This window comes from Lethenteron reissneri, chromosome 2, assembly GCF_015708825.2.
Source record: "Lethenteron reissneri isolate LAM-NWPU_2019-01 chromosome 2, ASM1570882v1, whole genome shotgun sequence".
Classification (NCBI taxonomy): Eukaryota; Metazoa; Chordata; class Hyperoartia; order Petromyzontiformes; family Petromyzontidae; genus Lethenteron; species Lethenteron reissneri.
In genome coordinates, this window is record NC_083780.1 from 14,458,902 (window position 1) to 14,480,153 (window position 21,252).

General features: G+C 48.2%; 1 protein-coding gene across 2 annotated transcripts in view; it reads right to left on the bottom strand.

Moving 5' to 3' along the window:
* Nucleotides 1–226: 226 nt before the first annotated feature.
* Nucleotides 227–21,252, bottom strand: part of LOC133340910 (PHD finger protein 21A-like) — a 45,986-nt gene continuing 24,960 nt past the window's right edge. For both annotated transcript variants that reach the window (XM_061549404.1, XM_061549412.1), the window contains exons 5-16: nt 20,099–20,191; nt 19,001–19,273; nt 18,113–18,205; nt 17,244–17,405; nt 13,895–14,062; nt 11,255–11,306; nt 9,820–9,966; nt 8,234–8,256; nt 7,215–7,367; nt 6,157–6,232; nt 5,487–5,590; nt 227–4,073 (exon numbers count right to left, since the gene is read on the bottom strand). In XM_061549404.1, the coding sequence (XP_061405388.1) occupies nt 3,930–4,073; nt 5,487–5,590; nt 6,157–6,232; nt 7,215–7,367; nt 8,234–8,256; nt 9,820–9,966; nt 11,255–11,306; nt 13,895–14,062; nt 17,244–17,405; nt 18,113–18,205; nt 19,001–19,273; nt 20,099–20,191 (1,488 nt within the window). In that variant the 3' untranslated portion in view covers nt 227–3,929. The remainder of the gene's footprint in view (nt 4,074–5,486; nt 5,591–6,156; nt 6,233–7,214; nt 7,368–8,233; nt 8,257–9,819; nt 9,967–11,254; nt 11,307–13,894; nt 14,063–17,243; nt 17,406–18,112; nt 18,206–19,000; nt 19,274–20,098; nt 20,192–21,252) is intronic.

The window sequence follows — 21,252 nt, forward strand, 5'->3', positions numbered from 1 at the left end:
CCAAGCGTGGACCCCAAAGGAGGGGGGGGGGGGGGGTTTCGTCTCCGACAATGACCACCTTCGACACCCCCCAACCGAAGCCTTAATGAGTCGCATCGCTGGTGTGAAGTCCACTTTTAAAACCCTGCAAGCATAGTGGCTGCAGATTACAAGTAGCAAAATGTACACACTTTTTTTTTGGCTGGGTTAAACATTTTCAAAACCTTTTCTTGAACGTTCAAACCAATTTGATAATTGTTTGGCCACAATACTTTTATTTTACAGACAAAATTAATGTTTTAGAGAGGGACAAGATTGCGTGTGTTTAAACAAGTGTCACGTTACACATGCTTCAAGATGCATCTTGAAGCCAGTTCACGTTCAATCATTTTCGTTTTGTTTTAACGCTGGTTGTAGAGATGGACCTCGGATCGCGTCCGAGTTGTTTAGTCATCTTGAATCTACATCCAACACGCAGTTGCACTGACGGCGTGTACGATGTTTCGGGATGTTTCCTCTCCTACGGCTGGGAAGAACGAGGCATTTCGTATCGAACACAAACACTCCCCCCCCCCCCCCTTCTCTGTCAAACTGTTCAACAACAGCTGCTCAGTAAAATGCAGACTATATTGATCCCACGCGTGTGTGAATTACCCCTGTATGGTACCCTAACTTAGAACTGTAACACAAGCGTGACGATGAATTCCAGCCGCACGGCGGAGAATTCCTGCAATGCAGAATCTCGGGAGAGGGCCACGGAGCGCAGAGACACCTGCAGCCTGTCGGGAGGATAGCGAGCGAACGCGTTGGTTTTACAGAACTCCCCCCAACCCCCCTTCCCGTGCGCGCGTGATGAACTTTCACCAATTTCTCCACGTTTTGTCATGTTTGTTAAAAAGAAAGACGTACCTAAACTGGAACTGACCTGGGCATCGCCAAGCAACCCTTTTGAAAGATAAATGTACACTTTTGTTAAGGCTTTCCTGGAGGGAATAAAAAAAACAACTGAAATTCCCTTCAACATAAATTGGGGCGGCAGCAAAAAAATGACAACTCGGCAACGCAGCGCTCAACTCAAGCCATGACACGAGACCTCCCAAAACAACGCCGGTACTTGGGTGCCCATTACTCAGACCGTGGCATTAGATCCAAGCAACGCAGACGAGATATCCGGAGATGAGGTGGTGTACATTTCTCCTGCGTTTCCCTTCGACTTCCATCACGCCTCAAAAGTATGCTTCAGAACTACGATTATAACCCTTTCCCATTCCGAGAACGCACGTGTGCACGTGTGCACGTGTGCACGTGTGCACGTGTGTACGTGTGTACGTGTGTACGTCCGTTTCTTTTCCGATGAAGTACTTGGGGAAAAATACATCGAGAAAAAAACTTAAATAAAATATCTTTATCGTTACCGAGGCTCCCAGAAGGCCATGCAGGAGGGCGTGCGGCACAGTTTGGCGCCGGCAATCGTAGAGTGCGGCGGTCGTGTCGCTATGGTTTTCTGCGGTGAGTAACGACGTCTTGAGACACAACGGCGCTACTCCGCCTCCCTAAGTAAAGTCAATGCCGGGCCGCTCAGACGTTCCGAGATTCGGCGGTCAACGGGACCCCCGCGCTGCAACTCGCAGACGTCATCGGAACGGGAAAGGCTTAACGTGACGATTACCTCCCTGTCACGAGCAGCGTCACCGTGGCTCATCCAAGTGGTAGCTGCCTGTCGTTGTGGAAACGTAACCGTGGTATGAAGATGGGGTGGTGGGCAAGCCGAACGGAGGGGTGGGGGGGGGGGCGTTGGTGGTTTAACCGAACAGATATTTGCTCCATCACAACAATCGATCACCCCCCCCCCCCACCAGATATCACTCGAGCATTGAAACAATCTATGATATGGTTACCTCCGTGGCCCGGCGTGCTTAACGCACCGCCCAGCGTGCGGAGTAGCAGCAGAAATACCAACAACAACAAAATTTAAACACTGCGTTATAAATAAACGTAACAAAGACGTACGAGGAAAACATACATTTGGATTTTTAGTTTTTTGTCGTTTTTTGTTCGCGTTCCGTGCAACCTTTAATGCGGACGGTTACAAGGGCACACTCCTTGTTATTCCTTTCAGTCATTTTGTTCTCTGGAGCCATTTTTGTCAGGGGGAAGAAGGGGGGCTGGGAAACAAAAATATCAAAACGTGAAATATTAATCGTATCGTAATATTAATAACGTCAATAACTACGCACACTCTCGCCCCCGTCTCGCCGCAAGCCCATCGCCACCCTGCTGGCGCCGTGTCCGACAAACGCGACTGGCCAGAACGATGCGGGAGAGCCAATCGCACGGCGGCTCACGTAACACTGGTCACTCTCCCTGCCTCGGTTTACTCGCCTACTTGGGGTAAGAGGCTTACCCCTCATTACTGGGAGGGTTTTTACTACATTAATATTATATTTAAAGCAGTTTTTTTGCAACTCTGCAGTGGGACTTTTGTCAGCAGATTTCATATTCACACTAACAGCAACATAAATCTGTATCTATGGCAACAATGTATTATTAGGTCATTAATAAATTTCACACACCCTCCCTCTCTCTCTCTCTCGGCCATTAAATCCGAACCCCTACCCCTCACCTTCCCCTTTCCCATGCAAAATGCTAAAAATGTAAAAAATAAAAATTATCTTTCATAGTTGTTTCATGTAAAGCACCATCACGGAGAACAATAAATCAAGTTACGTAAAAAAAACCCACTAATAAATAAGACTCATAAATAATCAATAATTTATAAGTGTTTCTGCCTTCCACCACAAAAAATTACCTTTTTTAAATCAAGCGTTTCGATTTTGTACATAGCTACACGTGTGTGTGTATATATAAAATGTGTGCACTGATAATGCATTTCGTCTCCCCCCGCCGGTTTGTTCTAAACTCTCCATCTCGTAATTTTTAACACTTGTGTCTTCATAGAAATAGCTCTTTGTAAAATAACGATGACATCAAATGCCACCCCCTTTCTACTGGGTGGATATATTTTTGTGAGGATTTTTTTAAAACTTTTTTTTTTTGCATCTCTTCACAGACCAAGCACACACCTGGGCGTGCCTTTGCTCGCGCCCTTCCCAACGCGAGCAAGCGTGCATGCCGGGTGTTACCGCACTCCGACGCGTGTGCGACCGTGCGTGTGTGAACGTGCGTGTGAACGCGTGTGCCCGTGCGTGTGTGCCCGTGCGTGTGTGCCCGTGCGTGTGTGCCCGTGCGTGCCCGCCCGTGTGGGGAGCGTTGGCGCTGCGGTCAGCGTGCTGCGCTACGAACCCGGCCACCCGAGTTCGATTCCCGCTCACGGCCACCAACACCAGTGACGATTATCTGAACCGGTCCCGAGCCTCACCTAGGCCACCTCAGCCTCAAATGAGTACCTGGTGCGGTGTGTAAACATCGCCACTGGGGAGACAAAGGTGGTCGGGCGCGGTGCTGGCCACCCATCCCCTGCCGTGCCGGCCTTCATAGGTGCTCGCTCACAGCAATTGCCCCAAAAGTCTGTCCAGGCTATACGGGGGATCTTTGTTTTGTGCCCATGAGCGTGTGTGTATGTATACATGTACAAGCATTTTCATGCATGCGTACGCGGGAGCGCCTGTGCACGTGCTCCCATGTGACTACACAAAGCACACACGAGTGAGCATGGTTGTTTGTATGTATGTGTTCATGTGGTGTGTCCTGTGTAGGCGTGCCCGTTGCAAGCATTCCTGTGCGTCCACATATCTGCGAGCTCACTCAAGTGTGCGGGGACTGCCACACACACACACGCACGCACGCGCGTATACCCAACTGTAACTGTAAGCGAACCGTGTGCACGAGTGACTGTGCAAGTGTTACCCGAGTGTGCGTGCCTCCGAGATTTGTGAATTCGCGTCTGGTGGTGCGTGCGTGCGCGTGCGCGTCCGCGCAGCTCGAGTACGTCACAGAGACACCAGCGTGGCGGCGCAGGCAGCCGTCGCCGAGCGCGAGTCCTGAACGAGAGCCAGCAGCGTCCGTAGCCTCTCCAGCGAAGCGCGGCTCTGGTCCTCCTTGGCGACGAGATCGCTGCGGCTCTCGACGCTTTTCTGCGCGCGGGGAGGTGGGGAAGAACACCGTTGGGTATTTGTGATCTTGAGCGGCGGTTTTGTTTAAGAGCGTTCCGTTGCGAGGCAGTGCGGGGAAAAAAAAACTAAAACGTGATAGGGAACATTCTCATTGGGAAATATAAAATGTAACAACTACAGAATAGGTCTTAGTTACGATCACTTAAGGATTATAATACCCAAGTCACATGGGATGCCGTGTCTGTCACAATAAGATGACAAAGTAATGAGGGTTGAGAAGAGATGGGAGTGTTTTGAGAAGCGATGGGGGTTTCAACACTGGTGAATATTTTAAGTGGCGAGGGTTCACTCCGTGGTCGCGTGGATTTTTTTTTCCCTCCGGGTGCTCCGTTTTTTTCCCTCCACATTTAGAAACATGCGCTTAGATTACATATACCATTTGGCCGCAATAAATTTCCAACTAATAAGCCACTATAATTCGTCGCCAAATTGCTTCTAAAAAAAAAGCTAATAGCTCAGTGGGCTATATTTGGTAAAATAAAAATATAATTTTTTCGTGATTAGTTTACCTTTCCTAAATCTTGCATTCCTATCGTGTTTTTTTACTGTTTGTTGTCGTAACTTTTCAACCCGCCCCCTAACGAACATCTGTGATAGAGCTTTATAGCTTATCGGATTGCTCCAGTACAAAAAGATATTCTGATAAAAAAATGTTTCACGTGAAACTCTTTAACTCGATACACGCACTTGAACACAGACGCACGTGCATGTAAAAGCCATAAACAAAGAGACAAAGACCCCCCCTATAGCCTCAGACTGTTGGGGCAAGTGCTGTTAGCGAGCATTCATGAAGGCCGGAACAGTACACAAGGGGTGGGTGGCCAGCACCACGCCCGACCGCCTTTGTCTCCCCAGTGGCGATGTTTACATACCGCTGCACCGGGAACTCATTTGAGGCTGAGTGTATCGTTTGTTGTCGTAACTTCATGACCCGCCCCTACTGGACATTCGGGGAAAAAAAATAGCTTCATAGCTCCTGGGATTCCTCTTGCAGTCGAAATAAAGATTCTGATATTTTTGAGGATTTGTGAAGAGGCATGAACAACTTCTAAAGCTTTTTGATGAGGGATGAAAGAGGACAAAGGGGCAAGAGTGAGAGATTGAAAACGTGACATGAGGGAGATGCGAGGGAATCCAAGGGCTGGAGGAAAAAGAAACAGGATGAGACGACAACATCGTGGAACCGCATCGCAATATTCATTTATGGAACATCTACAAAGGCGGCCGGGCGCGGTGCTGGCCAACCCACCCCCTCGTGTGCCGTGCCGGCCTTCACAGGTGCTCGCTAACAGCACTTTCCCCAACAATCTGTTAAGGCTACACGGGGGATCTTTGTCTTTGTGTGCGCCGCGGGGAGCTCGTGGGAGCGCGCACCGTGATAAGCAGCCCCACGGTGGAGACGCGTCCCTCCGTCGCCTCGCACTGGCACCGCAGCTCGGCCGAGCGCTTCAGCAGGCGACGACGCTCCTCCTCTTTAGCTTCGCGGGGCACCGGGGAAACACGGGCGGCGGTAGCAGAAGCAGCAGCGGCAGTAGAAGCAGCAGCGGCAGAAGCAGCAGAAGCAGTAGAAGCAACAGAAGCAGCGACGGCAGTAGAAGCGGTAGCAGAAGCGGCAGTAGAAGCAGCGGCGGTAGCAGAAGCAGCAGCAGAAGCAGCGGCGGCAGTAGAAGCAGCAGCAGTAGAAGCAGCAGCAGTAGAAGCAGCAGCAGTAGAAGCAGCGGCGGTAGTGGCGGTAGCAGAAGCAGCAGCAGTAGAAGCAGCGGCGGTAGTGGCGGCAACAGCAGCAACGGAGGTCGTGGCAGCAGCGGCGGCAGCAGCAGAAGGCACACACAGCACACGCGCACACACACAGCACAAGCGCACGCACACACACACACACGCGCGCATGGAGACGTGTACAGACACCCGACGGTGACGGCGTTTGTGCGTGCTCTGACGCGGCTGTTAAAAGCCAAAAGTCACGAGGCTCAGTGGCAGAAGTGGAAATGTGGCATTTGACACCGAGCGATGCGAGTGCGATGGCGGCAAGTGGCCGGGAGCTCACTGGTTTTCTGCGCGATGTACGCGTGCACCACTGCCAGGGTCTCCGGCCACAGCATGGCGTCGTCCTTCTTAAAGCCCTGCAATGCCGCACGCGTAGAGGTGCGCGCATCACACGCACGCAAAGACAAAGATCACCCTCGTAGCCATTAACAGCCTGTTGGGGCGAGCTCTGTTAGCGAGCACCTATGAAGGCCGGCACGGCACTACGAGGGGGTGGGCGGCCAGCACCACGCCCTGGCCGCCTTTGTCTCCCCAGTGGCGATGTTTACACACCGCACCAGGTACTCATGTTAGGCTGAGTCGACCGAGGAGAAGCCCAAGGACCGATTCAGATAATCTTTACTGGTGTTAACCGTGAGCGGGAATCGAACCCGGGTTGCAGGGTTCATAGGGCAGCGCGCTAACCGCTACACTACCGCTCCCCTACACACACACATAGACACAGGCGTGCGAGCGCGCACGGTGCAAGTCACACACAGGTGCATTCGTGTGCCGAGCGAAATCACGTACGACATCTTGAATATGAGGCGTGTGTCAAATAGGTGATCCTCCAATGGGTAACGCACGACGATTCGCTGCCCTTATTTCAACAAAATCCAGAGCAATATGAATAAGCGTGCAAGGCTGAAAACGAATGTTTAACAACACACTGGCGTACTGTGACCACCGCATCGCAACGATACGTCCACGCGTTCAGCTCTGCCGAGAGCTGGTGGCGGTTTAGACAAGGTGGGGGAATTGCACACGCCCGACTCGTACGCGACTATCATCGTCAACGCCTCGTACGCGACTACCATCACACCCACGCGAGATTCTGCACGCGGATCACAGACAAAGGGGGCCACCATGCACGGTTCGCAATGGGAATGTTGAACCGCTGACCCCACCCACCACGCACACAAAGGCTCGAGTGGCATGTACGGCGGCCCCTAGGTCCCAAGCAGTTGCCTTGAACCCGGTCTTCGAGTGAAGCCGATCGAGGCTCGAGGAACGCGACCTCCCGCCGACCCCCCCCCCCCCCCATCTCCCTCGCCCCCCAACCCCGCGACTGCCACGTGCCTGCTGCTGACATTCTTGGCAGAACCAGACGCCGCGTGGGGTGGCCTTGAGGGGCGGCTCTAGGCACTCGAGGTGATAGAGGCCGGAGCAAGCGTCGCACGTGAGGAGCAGCCCACTCCGCTTGCAGACACAGCAGCACTCCTCCGCCTCCGCCTGCACACAGACAAAGATCCCCCCAGCGTTGCCTCGTTAACGGAACGCTGTGGCAGGCGCTGCTCGCGCTCGTCCGCCTTTGGCCACAAACACACACGGAGGTTCTACGTACATTTAGACATACAAAAGAAATACAAAGACACCCCGTATAGCCTGAACAGACTGTCGGGGAAAGTGCTGTTAGTGAGCACCTATGAAGGTCGGCAAGGCACATTAGGGGGCGAGTGTCCAGCACCACGTCCGGCCGCCTTTGTCTTTCCAGCGGCGATGTTTACACACCGCACCACATACTCATTTCAGGCCTAGTCAACCTAGGGGAGGCCCAGGACCGGCTCAGCTAATCGCTATCACTGGTGTTAACCGTGAGAGGGAATCGAATTCCGGTCGCCGGGTTCGGAGCGCAGCACGCCGACCGCTGCACGACCGCTCATACACGGAAGCACCCGCACGCGCATATGTACATGGGGCATGTACTCCTGCATGCAAGAGAGTACACACATATTGCACATAGGGAGACAGAGGCAAAGCAATGCACATACGCTGCGTGCAATGTACACGCTTGTGTGCATGGGCATGCAGATATACTGCAAACTAAACACAATTGAGTTTCCCACGCGTAGCACACGAGCATGGCCCAGCATTGCTATGCGCTGTTATCATTCTAGGAAACCCAGATAAATTAACTTTGTCGGAAAGAATTTCGTCACGATTCGGGATGTTCTGGAAAAAAAGAACGCGGCTGTGCTGTGCGCGTGTGCATTGCACACATTTGCTGTGTATTAAGCTCAGCATATGTAACGTGTTAAGCTTGGGTTGTTGTATGTATCCAACAGCGGGGACATTCGTGAGTTATGAACGGTACTCACCCGCCACGTAGGGTCGTCAGGAACTGGAACAGAACGCAAACAAAAACGTGCAGACACACACAGATGTAAGTTTAATGCCTTACGACACACATCCCCCTCCTCATCACAACCACAGTTGCGACATTTACTGAATTTAAGAGAGAAAAAAAACTGTCGCATTTGTACATTCGTGTAGTAAAATTGTGTGACATTGAAGGCAACAGAGAGCTTTCTCTAAGCCTGAAGTTATCGCAGTAATTAAGATGACAGTTGCCTTATGTAAATATTCTTTAAAAAAAAAAGTTAATACAGCTCCCCCAAGGCTTATATTACTTTAACATACAGCTAGGCGATACATGCAATTCAAATATAAATTTGCTGTATGGTAATAAGATGAGTATGAGTGTAACAGTTATTGTCTCCATCGCTCATTAATATAAACGCAATATGTACATAAAGAATACCGTATCCCACTTGTATTTACAACACCGCCAAATTACATAGGACCATACGCTCCGCAGTCCTCGGGCAAGTTATTGCTCAATAGAAGCTGTCGAGTTGTGAAATGGCCATCGCAGGGAAGTCAAAATCCCACATTTACCGACCAGTACCGCTGTGTAAGACTTCATATTATGAATTATATTTAAACATTAAACCCCCCCATCCCCCACTTTGCGCAAGAGCGCAGAAGCGTGGTCACCACATCTATGCCTCTATAGAAGGAACAAGACAGGTGGACTCTCCACAAATCTGGCTGTCGCCTGATGAAGCTGGTTGTAATTACTGGCGAAACGTCGTACTCAGATTGTAATGTTATGGCTTGGCTCTCCAACACACCGGTTAGTGCTGTACTAGTACACTACACTACTATACACTATAGACTAGTGCTGTACTAGTGACGAATTGGCACGTTCTGTTCATGTGACAAACCTTACTAGTTGGCTGTGTCGGGTGGTGGCGGGTTTAACGACACATTTATTTATTTATTTACGCGATCTAACCCAAAAAAAACCTCAAATTTGTTAAAAGCACTTTCTGGGAAAAAAACGTTTCCACGTCACAAAAAACCTGCGATTCTGATGACTTGCAGGCGACACTGCACTACGTTTGCGCCGTTTACCGCCGACGATCATCGCATGCGTTAAAGAGCAGAGCGGAACGCTGTGTGGAAAAGCGTAACTCCACTCTTAGGCTCACTAAGCACATCGGTTCGGCTCAAATCCAAGGGGCAGGTTGTGTATTTCCGTTGCAGCACCGACGTTTTGGGACCACCTTGTTACCCCACCAAAGAACATCTTAAATCTTCCTTCAAAAACATTTCTTGAAGCAGGAGATTAGTGCTGGATACAACCACATTTAGCACGTGCGATTTGTAACTTTGATCCTGACCCATGTATCGATAGTTCAATTTCAATGTGCAATTTTATTGAGGGACTGTGTGTTCACTTCGGTGTGGTCGTGCACAGTCTTTATTTTTACTTTCGTAACGATGATAACATGGTAAAGGATGTCAACACGTGACGCACACGTGTTACCACCCCGTCACCCGTTGCGATTCTGCGCAGTGTAAGCAGCGGTGTTGCAGAGTGACTGCCTGCGACAAACACCTCGCCTCCTCGTTGTATGGTGAGCGGAGGAGCTGCTGCTCAGGTAGCTGGCTGCCCCGCGCTTGCACTCGGGCTCGTAGTACGCTCCGCTGTACAGGGGGTTGGCTGTCGTTCGTCGCTTTCTCTCCTGTCGCCGGCTCTGCAGCTCTGGCGACGTAGCACACAACGCAGTGAGCGTGTTATTTATTCTTTAATTGGCGCGTCTCTCTCTTTTTTTATATACAGGGCATCTTTCAAGAAAGTCGAGCGTGGCATTTGGCAGCGTCGTCACAGGTCACCTCACGACAAAATGTGTAAGTAAAGCCATGAATTGAAAGAAATCTACAATTAAAGCCAAGACACTATTGCATTTACCTGCACTTTAACGCAGATAGCACGCTTTGCTCATTCGTTATATCAACCTCAAGCAGCCGAGTTAGCTCACGGGGATTTATAATAAGTTACAGCCCTATGCCAATTCACTAAGGGGGTGAGAAGGCACCCCAACTCCGTGTCAGTCATTTGCGCTGTATGGCCATACTTCACCACGCTGGTCAGTGTAAGTTAGTGAAGGTTAGGCCCAGGACTAGTTTGCTTATCGGGCACGGCCTCGTGTTAGCCGTGGCCGGGGGGATAGAACGCAGGTTGCTGCTTTCATATCTGGTCATCCTCGCAGCGGCTTTTGGCTGGCCATCGAACCAAGGCGGTCACGGGATCGCGTGCTTTCAATTGCTGATTATGTGCCACATGGTCAACATCAGAACAGCTTGTTGTGGTTAGTTTGTTGTCCTTCCCCCCGCACCTCTGATTAGCACAGTTGGCTACGTACGGTGCGAAAGAAGTTCAACATACATACAAATTGGGGTGCACTAAGATATATAGGCTCCGAATACAAAACATGGACATTTGTAAAATAGAGGGTTTCTGTAAACGTTATTATCCATTGTTAAAGAAGTAAAGACAGCCGTTTGAACGAGCTCAAATACAACTACAACCGCAGGTATTTACGTGAAGATTATATAATATAATTTAGTAATGATTAGAGTATCGAAGTGTAAACCTCAACGCGCGTGCCACGGCGGAGGCAATGCACACACATCGAGGCGGAGTTCAAGTTATTCGCCAAAATAAATCAAGGGGTGAGACGAACGCGGGATTCCGAGATGCTCACGAACAGCATGCACAAGGCTACGTGACGCATGTGCCGTGTGTATTACAGATTGAGTGAGTGTGTGTAGGCATGCGTGTGTGTGCTGCATGCGTGTGTGTAGGCATGCGTGTGTGTAGGCATGCGTGTGTGTAGGCATGCGTGTGTGCTGCATGCGTGTGTGTAGGCATGCGCGTGTGTGCTGCATGCGTGTGTAGGCATGCGTGTGTGTGGGCATGCGTGTGTGTGCTGCATGCGTGTGTGTGCTGCATGCCTGCAATGACAAGCGTGCTTTCTGGGAGCCCTTACCCTCGACGTGTTCAGGTGTGGCCAGACCCAGAGCCACCATGAAGGCAACTTTCTGCACATCATCAACACGGCGCATCAAACATAATCATAAATTAGACTCGTACATATAGAGCGCTCGTCGTCCGTGGATCGGAGAGCGCTGTACGCAAAGCGCATTAAAAAAAGGTAAGCATCAAAGCCTAGCGATTAACATCCTTCTAATAATAATAGTAAAAGAAAAGCAAGAGCCGAGGATAAAATAAGGAGAAAACATTCTTAAATAGGAACGTTTAAAATCTCAATTGAGGTCGAGTCCCTGATGTCCTTTGGCAAAGCGTCACACGCCAAACATTGAACCTCTTTACAACGTGTCCCTGCACACCTCCACATAGCGCGGCTGGCGACACACGGTGCGAAAGAAGAAGTTCAACATACAAACATACGAATCCAACAACATGTATGCATACCATATGCATGCGTATGCATACCATATGCATGCGTATGCATACATGTTGTTGAATCCAACAACATGTATGCATACCATATGCATGCGTATGCATACATGTTGTTGAATCCAACAACATGTATGCATACCATATGCATGGTATGCATACATGTTGTTGAATCCAACAACATGTATGCATACCATATGCATGCGTATGCATACATGTTGTTGAATCCAACAACATGTATGCATACCATATGCATGCGTATGCATACATGTTGTTGAATCCAACAACATGTATGCATACCATATGCATGCGTATGCATACATGTTGTTGAATCCAACAACATGTATGCATACCATATGCATGGTATGCATACATGTTGTTGAATCCAACAACATGTATGCATACCATATGCATGGTATGCATACATGTTGTTGAATCCAACAACATGTATGCATACCATATGCATGGTATGCATACATGTTGTTGAATCCAACAACATGTATGCATACCATATGCATGCGTATGCATACATGTTGTTGAATCCAACAACATGTATGCATACCATATGCATGGTATGCATACATGTTGTTGAATCCAACAACATGTATGCATACCATATGCATGGTATGCATACATGTTGTTGAATCCAACAACATGTATGCATACCATATGCATGCGTATGAGTATCCGTAAGGAATGCATATACACATAGATGTTACGTGTGTATGCTTAAGGCATGCGTACGCACGTAACATTCATGCCAGGTTGCTTCTGAAAAAGAAGATAATAAGCTCATTGGGCTTTATCTGGTAAAATAAAAAATAGAATTTAGTGATTTTACTACCTTCCCTATCCTTTGCACTCCTACCGTGTTTTTTTTATTTGTTGTTGTATCGTTCTGACCACGTGCCCCTACCGGACATCTGTGGGAAAAGAGCTTTACAGTTCATCGGATTCCTCGAGTATGAATACATATTCTTGGTTCTTTCGGTAAAGTCACGTAGAAGGGAAATAATAAAATAATACAAATATAAAACAATAAAAAAATCAATACATATTTTGATTCTGTATATCAATGAATGTGCAGCATGTGTACACGCAACAACGCAAGCCCACACATCGACTACAACTAGCAACTCGTGGTACAAGGCAATGTATCTGTAGCAGGCCAAAGTATGGGGGAATAAAGCCAGGCACAGATTTCGTTGTGGGATTCCCGTTCTGCAGCAGAGTACAGCTTGCCAGATGTCATGGCGAATAGTTTTAGCCAGACGACACAGTGTCATATCTGTCAACCCATACGGTTTATCCGTATTCTTGTGCAGGGAATTCGAGTTATCAGGTCCATACGGTGTACAGCCGTTTCAATACGGGCAAATTACATTGAGATACGCAGCTGTTTTTCAAAAGTGACCTGGCCACAAATTATAGCTCAACGAAGTGGCTAATCGCGTAGAATTTTATCGCAGCCAAAGTCAAAATAGACGTTGATTCTAAATGTGGAGGGAAAAAACGGAGGACCAGGATAAACATCCACGTGACCACGGGGAGAGAAAGAACCATGCAAACTCCAAATATGCAGGCATCAGGGTCAGGATTGAACTCATGCCCTCCTGTATAGCAGGTGAGGCACGTTAACATCTCGCCACCACGGAGCCCTAGCCCAAGTAAATAAGTAATATGTAACAAAAAAACTTTTTTTAAACACGCTTTAATGAAATGTACTAGTAATGGCAGAACTCCACGACTCCAGGAAGTGGCCCCGAAGCTTGCCACAATGTAAGGGACCGTGGGCGATTACAGCCAACGTCAGTTGAGCATGGGCAATTAGACCCAAGCCGAAACATAACATATAAAAAAGAATGTTTAAAAATATAAATTTAAATTTTTATGATAGAATATAGTATTGTCATCAGTATGACATAAGTATACCAAGTTTGCAGTCGATACCACATTGGGAAGTGGGTAAAAATTGAGTTACAAGATTTGAGGATGCAACAACAACAACAGACAGAGTGAGTTAAATAAAAGCGTGTTAAAAACAAGGTTTTTAAAAGTTTACTAAATAGTGGAAGACATTTAATTTGGCATTCCACACCGTGGGATCTGCAGATGCGAAGGCACGTCCACCCACTGCAACTGATGCAGAATTCGTCTTTTATAAACAAGCCTGATGTGTCATACACCACCAAAGACGTTGGGGCTTCACCTCGGCGCTGTCCGACATCCTGGAGCGTGCGTGATGGACCATGCCGTGCGGCAGTGGCGGCGGCAACCGGCCATGAGCGCTCGTGCCGTGATGGGGCGACGGGCCGTGGTTGGAGGAGCCGTCTAGCCGCCCCCTTCCTGGGGCCACCTGCACTCTTGTCGGCGTGGGCTGCGGGCATTCATGCGCACACACACACACACACGCGCACACGCGTGCCACGAAACATATTAAAACAGAAAACAAGGATCTTCTCTCTTTAGTTGCAGGGTACAATGCTTGGCTGTTTTAGTCTCCGCGACATGGTCTGTGTGTGCGTGTGTATATGTTAAACTTTTTTGGCACTGTACGTAGCCAACCGTGCTAATCGGAGGTGCGGGGGAAAGGACAATAAACGAACACACAAAAAGCTGTTCCGATGTTGACCATATGGCACATAATCAGCAGTTTCATCAAAACTCGCGTTGATCACGGCCAATATTCAACCCTGGTTGCTGGGATGCATAACGCTCCTACAACAGCTGTCAGTTTGATATATAAAGAAGAAAAGGCTTTACCCCTTCTGACAATAACACAGCTGCCAATTTATGCGCATTTTCTAGCGCCAGCACACTCGGTCACATAATCATGCGTTCACAGACGCAGGCACGCATTCAATCTCCGTCGCAAAGTTCCAATTCAAAAGAGAAACACATTAAATATTGTGCTCATTAGAATCGCCCAAGTTACCCCTGCGACCCTAATCCAATGTGATCTCATGTGGAACCTTATCATAGAGCCTCCAAAACCCAGTGACCGCTGCCTTCCTCTCAGCCTCTTGTTAACCCGCACATGATGGAACTTGGAAACCCTTTTAGCTCCCCCCACACCAACGTTTGAATTCCAGACGTTGGTGTCACCAATCTGCTGGCCGTCCATGCCACAGACGCTTCCACTCCTGTGCAGGTGCTTTGGTTGTCTATCCCTGCTTGTGCGCCGATTTCTCCTTCGGATGTCCCGTCAACAGTTTTCTGCTAATTTCCCGACACGCACATCGTCTCGAATTGCTTCCTGTAAACTGCAGTGTGTGTGTGATTTAAACAAAAAAAATCACCTATAAAGACTGTTTTTATGCAGTCAAACGAATTTGGTATCAAAGCAACGTTTCACATACTGTAAGTAAATAATAATAATATCCTGTTGTTCATAATTACATTACGTCTGCTTGCACCTGCTCCATATCACCAAATGTACTTTTAATACCAGTCTTTGCCGCTAATGACACAAGATATTACTAAAATGTTGCATTTAAATGATATATAAATTCCATTTGCACCGCTTTTACCAAAACAAACACAGGTACACAGAGACTTCTAATTTAGCTCGACAGATCCTCTAAAGGCACAGCCCACATGGATTTGTGTGGCTAAAAGCCATGCTGGCAGTACTGTCTAAAGTCTGTCGATTCTGATCACAGGTTATATAAAGCCAATTCACCCAAAGAAAGAATGGAACCTGGTTCAGGAATCAATTGCCAATGTGGTGTACATGAATTAGAATTAAAAACTACGTGGTTGTAATTCATGTTGTGCAACTATACTATTGCTGAAACATAACATCTTAAATTAAATACATCATCTTACACGTAACATAAAAAACAACTTTAAACCTTGTAAACAGACTGTCAGCATAGTCAACTATTGGAGAACACCTCTTGATATTGGCACACACACTCACTAACAAGTGCTGCATTTGCATGCTCACTGGAAGCCTTATTTTAATTATTATTTTTAATACTGCATACGTTTTTCTGAACTGCGATTTCTTAAATTTGTTATTGTTAGTCTTAATGTTAGGCTAGATGCACTTAAGTCTGTGCTGCTCTCTCCAGCTGCCCCGGGTGAAAAGTGGGGGCTAAGTTTGCCCAATCCTGGCCCACTGGCTCAATAAACTGAACAGACTAAAACTCAACTCTCACTTGGCCCAGGCTCCTCCACAGCAGCCCTTGTGGGCTGACTGGACACCGCGTGAGCCCTCAAAGCAGGCCCGCAAAAACATTTCATAGGGGAGGCTGCACGCTTCAACCCGGGCCGAAACTCGGAGCCAGTCGTAACATCACGCGCGGGTACGGCGACACGTTCTCCGATTGATGACGACGTTTTTTACTCACCTTTAGTATATGGGAAGTTCAACTCCACGGCCACGTTTATGTTAAAAGTGGCATGGTGGAAAAGTAAAAAAACACAAGATGTTGTTCCTTAAAAAGCCTATCCTACACCGAGCCCGCATTTGTCTTTGTTCAAAACAAATTAGCGGGTGGATGATGAAGCAGGGGGCGGCCGAAATTTCAGAGCCTCGCGGATCTGCACCTCGAGCCGATCTTGGAATGCCAAATGGGACCGCTTCGGGACCAGCAGAGCCGCGCTTTCAAGCAGCAGGAGAAATGCAACAAAAGCAGGGAGTACGGCCGGTGAGGAATGAAACCAAAGTGAGGGAGTTCACGGTGCACGGCGCTAACCGAAAACGCCCAAACCGGGGGGTTCACCGGGTCACATGGATTTTTCTCCGGGTCCTCCGGTTTTTCCATTCCACATTTAGAATCAATGTGCGTTCCGAGTATTTGACTGTCGTAAATTTCCACGTGATAAGCCACTTCGTTGAGCCTTCAATTGTGGCTAGGTCGCTTGTGAAAAATAAGCTAATAGCTCATGGGGGTATTATTTGGTAAAAGAGAACTTGTTTTGTTTGATATGAATTTTGTGTGTGTGATTTCCTCAGTTTCCCTATACTTTGCACTCCTATCGTGTTTTTGTATTGCTTGTTGTTGTAACGTTCTACCCCTGTGCCCCTACTGGACATCTGTGAAAGCGCTTTATAGCTTATCGGCTTGCTCCAGTACAAATAGATATTCTGCTATAAAAAAAAAAACGTGAAATGTTTCACGTGAAACTCTTTAACTCGACACACGCACTCGAACACAGATACACGTGCATGTATAAGCCCATAACAACGAGACAAAGGCCCCCCCCCCCTATAGCCTCAACAGACTGTTGGGGCAAGTGCTGTTAGCGAACACCTATGAAGGCCAGAACAGGACACAAGGGGGTGGGTGGCCAGCACCACGCTCGATCGCCTTTGTCTCCCCAATGGCGATAATTAAACACCGCTGCACCAGGTACTCATTTGAGGCCGAGTCGACCTAGGGGAGGCTCAGAACCGGTACAGATGATAGCCACTGGTGTTGACCGTGAGCGGGAATCGAACTTGGGTAGACAGGTTCCACAATGCAGTGCGCTAACCGCTACGCTAGCCATAAACAAACAACAACCGCAATGCACCACTAAGTAGCGGTGACACAGACACACAGACGCACCTTGGCCTCATCCACAGAGGAGCCGCTCTTGATAGTCGTGCCAGCTGTGCCGTTGGCGACGTGAGCGTGCAGCGCACGCGCATGAGCCCCACTGCCGCTCTTGCCATTGCAGTGCGGTCTCTCCTGGGCACTGGGGGATGAAGCCAGGGGCTTGGGTCTGATCTGCGGACCATGAAAAAGGTAGTTGGAGAAAGTAGGGGGTGGGTGAATGATCGCACGGGAATGGATGTGACAAAATATTGGACAGGACATTTCATGCGTGTTTTGTTTGTTTAACACGCTACAGACTGATACACGCCACTTTAATCAACTCCTAAGCCTTGTGTGTGAAGCACAGTGAAGACTTCCAAACCCACACATTAAAAACAATAATTTGTCAATTGGATAACAAAGGATTATCCAAGGTTATATGATCCTTATGGCGGTAACCCCTGGGGTACAAAATAAACAAACTGGCCGAGGCAATTAAATGTGTTATTTCTGTGATACTATTTTTTCCAGGGGTGTACTTAACTCCACGACTGGGGAACCAATCAATCCGAAATCAGTGCCACTGCGCGGTGTCGAAACTCAGCGAGGACGATAGCGCTGAAACTCTGAACGCTCGCGGTACGCACCGTAGCGGTGCATCGTGTACAGCTCGTTGAGATGAGCCGATTGCCGCATCGTCGACCATCAACAGACTAAACATGACTGCATCACGGACATTGTGCGAGAGCCGGGGTGCTGTGTTATTACCCTGGGGTACCGCCATAAGGTTCACATGTCAATAACTACAGCGATACAATTCCAGCTCACGGCTAATGCCTTGTCATGACCGCTTCATGAAATGAACGCACATTGTGTGTGTGTGAGATTTAAAATATTACCTCCGGAAGTATGGCAAGACTTTTACCCACGAGTCTCTGCACTGCCGGGAATTGTGGAATTCGCAAAGGCACCTGGGAAGTACCGACCTGAGCCTGTGAAGCAAGGGGGTGGGGGGGAAAAAAACATAACGGCATTCCCTCGTTAGTCACAAACTTCATATTCGTGAATTGCATCCGGAACGCTACACGACTGCATCGAGAGAAAGCGATGAGATGAGAGAGACTGTGATTCGAGAAAGTGATGAGATCATGTGATGAGATAAAGTGATAAAATTACGATGATGCTACGGTCAATATAATTATACGCGAAATTTGCTATTCGCGAGCACCTCCGTAACGTCCCAAGTGCCCCTCGCGAAAAACAAGGGGTGAGGAAGGGGAACGGTAGAGGGTGTGGCGATTGTAGATGGATAGGTTTACGGAGCATTCCCAGTGGGAGCTGTTTACCAATGACGCCAGGAATATGCTAACATGAGGCACGTAATGAAGCATTGATTTAGAGATACACTCTTACGCAAATGATGCAAACGTCAAATCGTTTGTGTAAAGATCGATTATTTAAAATTCATTGTATGTAATTGGGTGACATGGTCCAAGCAGTGCGCACACAGGTAATACATTCACCACAACTTTTTTTTAAACGAAATTACCTTGGGTGACATGATAAATGAGTGAAGGGGTTACACACACCTGCCAAATGTAGAAAGAGAAGTGTGCCTAATTGAAATCCAGTCTGGGTTTAGAGCAGACAGGCGGTTTTAGTCACATTTTTGTTGTTGTTGTTGTTGTGAAATGTCTGAAATTGATCAATGTTTGCACGCGCCATTTCAGACCGGCCTCAAGTGAGAATAGCTCTCGCACTCAACACATCCCTGTGCTCGTGCCCACCTGCTTGCTCCTATGCGGTGCTGCATGAACGCCGGGAGAAGTCTGCGCCGACGCTTCGACGCGCGGCGGGGTCTTCTGCCCGTTACTTAGCGACGTCGCCGCCGCTGGGGTCACGGGCGCGACGGGAGCGACGGGCGCAACCGGAGCAAGAAGGGCGACGGGGGCGACTGGAGCGACCTGCCGTGGTGGCGGCTGCTGCTGCTGCTGTGCGTTGTGGGAGCCGCCTTTTACCAGCGGAATGGCGATCGCGACAGGTGGCCGTGACACCATCTTCTGCAAAAGGGGGACATTCGTTCGTCTTCAAGGCATGAGTTTAAACGCTCGTCGGGACAAAGGCAAAGCGTCTCCCCGGGCCGAATCACTATTTATCCCAAGTGAGCAAAATATTATTTCAGTAAACCTTAATTTTGAGTTGCTCTTAAAAAAACTACACCTTGGACAAATCTCTAATTTGTGGAGCAGAATGTTCCAAAGCCTGGGTCAATTTAGCCCACTGTGGCTCTGACAAAATTTAAATAACAACCACCCAGCGAGGTTGCATCCCATTCCGATTATTCAATGATGGTTATACAGTAAAAAGTTAAAAAGTTGTCGATTAAGGGCACAGTGGCGTTAGGTAATCTGCCCGTATAGATGTGTTGACTTCGCTGACACCTGGAAAGTGGCAATCCTCACAAACGTTTACCACTCTTTAACTTGAAATTACTTTGCCAGTTCAGAGTCCAAGTGAAGATGCCGAGAGGTCGTCCTCTTACAGTCTAAACTCGTCCTGAAATGATTATTTCAGTCCATTCTAACCGAGTGCCTAGTCTCCCTTGTTTGCCAAATGTCACTTCCTACACCAGCCAATAATCTGTCCACACTTCCTCACTTAATGGGGCACGAAAAGCAAAGTTTGTACAAGAAAATGACATCCGCTTAAGAAAAGATGATTCTGGTGATTAAAATCGCTTGATGATTTTTAATCAATCGAAAGGTTGCGACGTTGCCAGGCGCGTGTGCGTGCATCTGTGCGACTTGCACGTGACCGAGCACGCTCGTCTGCATTGCATTGTGGGCGCGAGTGAAAACGGCGTGCGGCGGAACGCGATCGCGTACGGTTGCATGCGGCTGCACGTCCCCGCTCGCTCCGTGCTGCCGCTGGTGCTGCTTGTTCACCAGGTCCTTTCTTAATTGCTCGACCACCTTCTTCTACAGAGAAAGCACAACAAAGACAACAACAACCCATGACACAACAACGAGAGGCATATGAACCATCACGCGAACGCCGGTCAACCTCGTCGCAGCGGCCTTTTGGTAGAAGCCATCGAACAAAGACGGTCGCCACGTCGCACGGCGCTTTCAGATAAATGGCCCCACTGCTTCTCTACAATCAACTTAGAATGCTCTACAAGATGACTGGCGAGTGCATCTGTAAAAAGAGTATATTGTTTGTTATATCATTAGTTAAAACACTGGCTTAGTTACTTTCTGTAAAAGTTTTACATACTCGGGAAATGTGGTGAACCATGCGTGAAAGTCTCAGATAACCTGCACATTTGATTAACCCTCCATTCCCCATGGAGCCTTTTCTGTATTTATAATTTGAAGAGAAATTTAAATTTAATTTTATTTTTCCTTATTTGCAGTAGGTGCTTGCTAACAGCACTTACCTCAACAGTCTGTTGAGGTTATAGGGGAGGTCTTTGTCTTTGTCCCTTTGTTTATGGCTTATACATGCACATGCGTCTGTGCAGTATAAAAAATTGTTAAAATATCGAATGCATCTGCTGGTAGAGCTACGCCAACGATGATGGGGGTACACGACAAGCAACGGTTGGGAACCTCGACAGTAACACGTAGCCTTACGTAGAAACACACGTGGCCATATTCAGGTGCCAAAGATCCCTCCGTATAGCCTTTAACAAACCGCTGGGGCAAGTGCTGTTAGCGAGTAGCAGCACCTGTGAAGGCCGGCACGGCTCACAATGCGGGTGGGTGGCCAGCACCACGCCCGGCCGCCTTTGTCTCCCCATTGCTAATGCTTACACACCGCACCAGCAACTCATTTAAGGCTGAACAGACTGAGAGGAAGGCCAGAACCGGTTCAAATATTTACCACTGTTGTTGGTCGTGAGTGGAAATCGAACTCGGGTAACCGTGTTCATAGCGCAGTGCACTAACCACTAAACTACCATTCCCCACTTGTGCACGCACATTAAACTATAAACTAAACAATTTTTTTTAACCAAGTAAGACCCACTAAGTTAGCA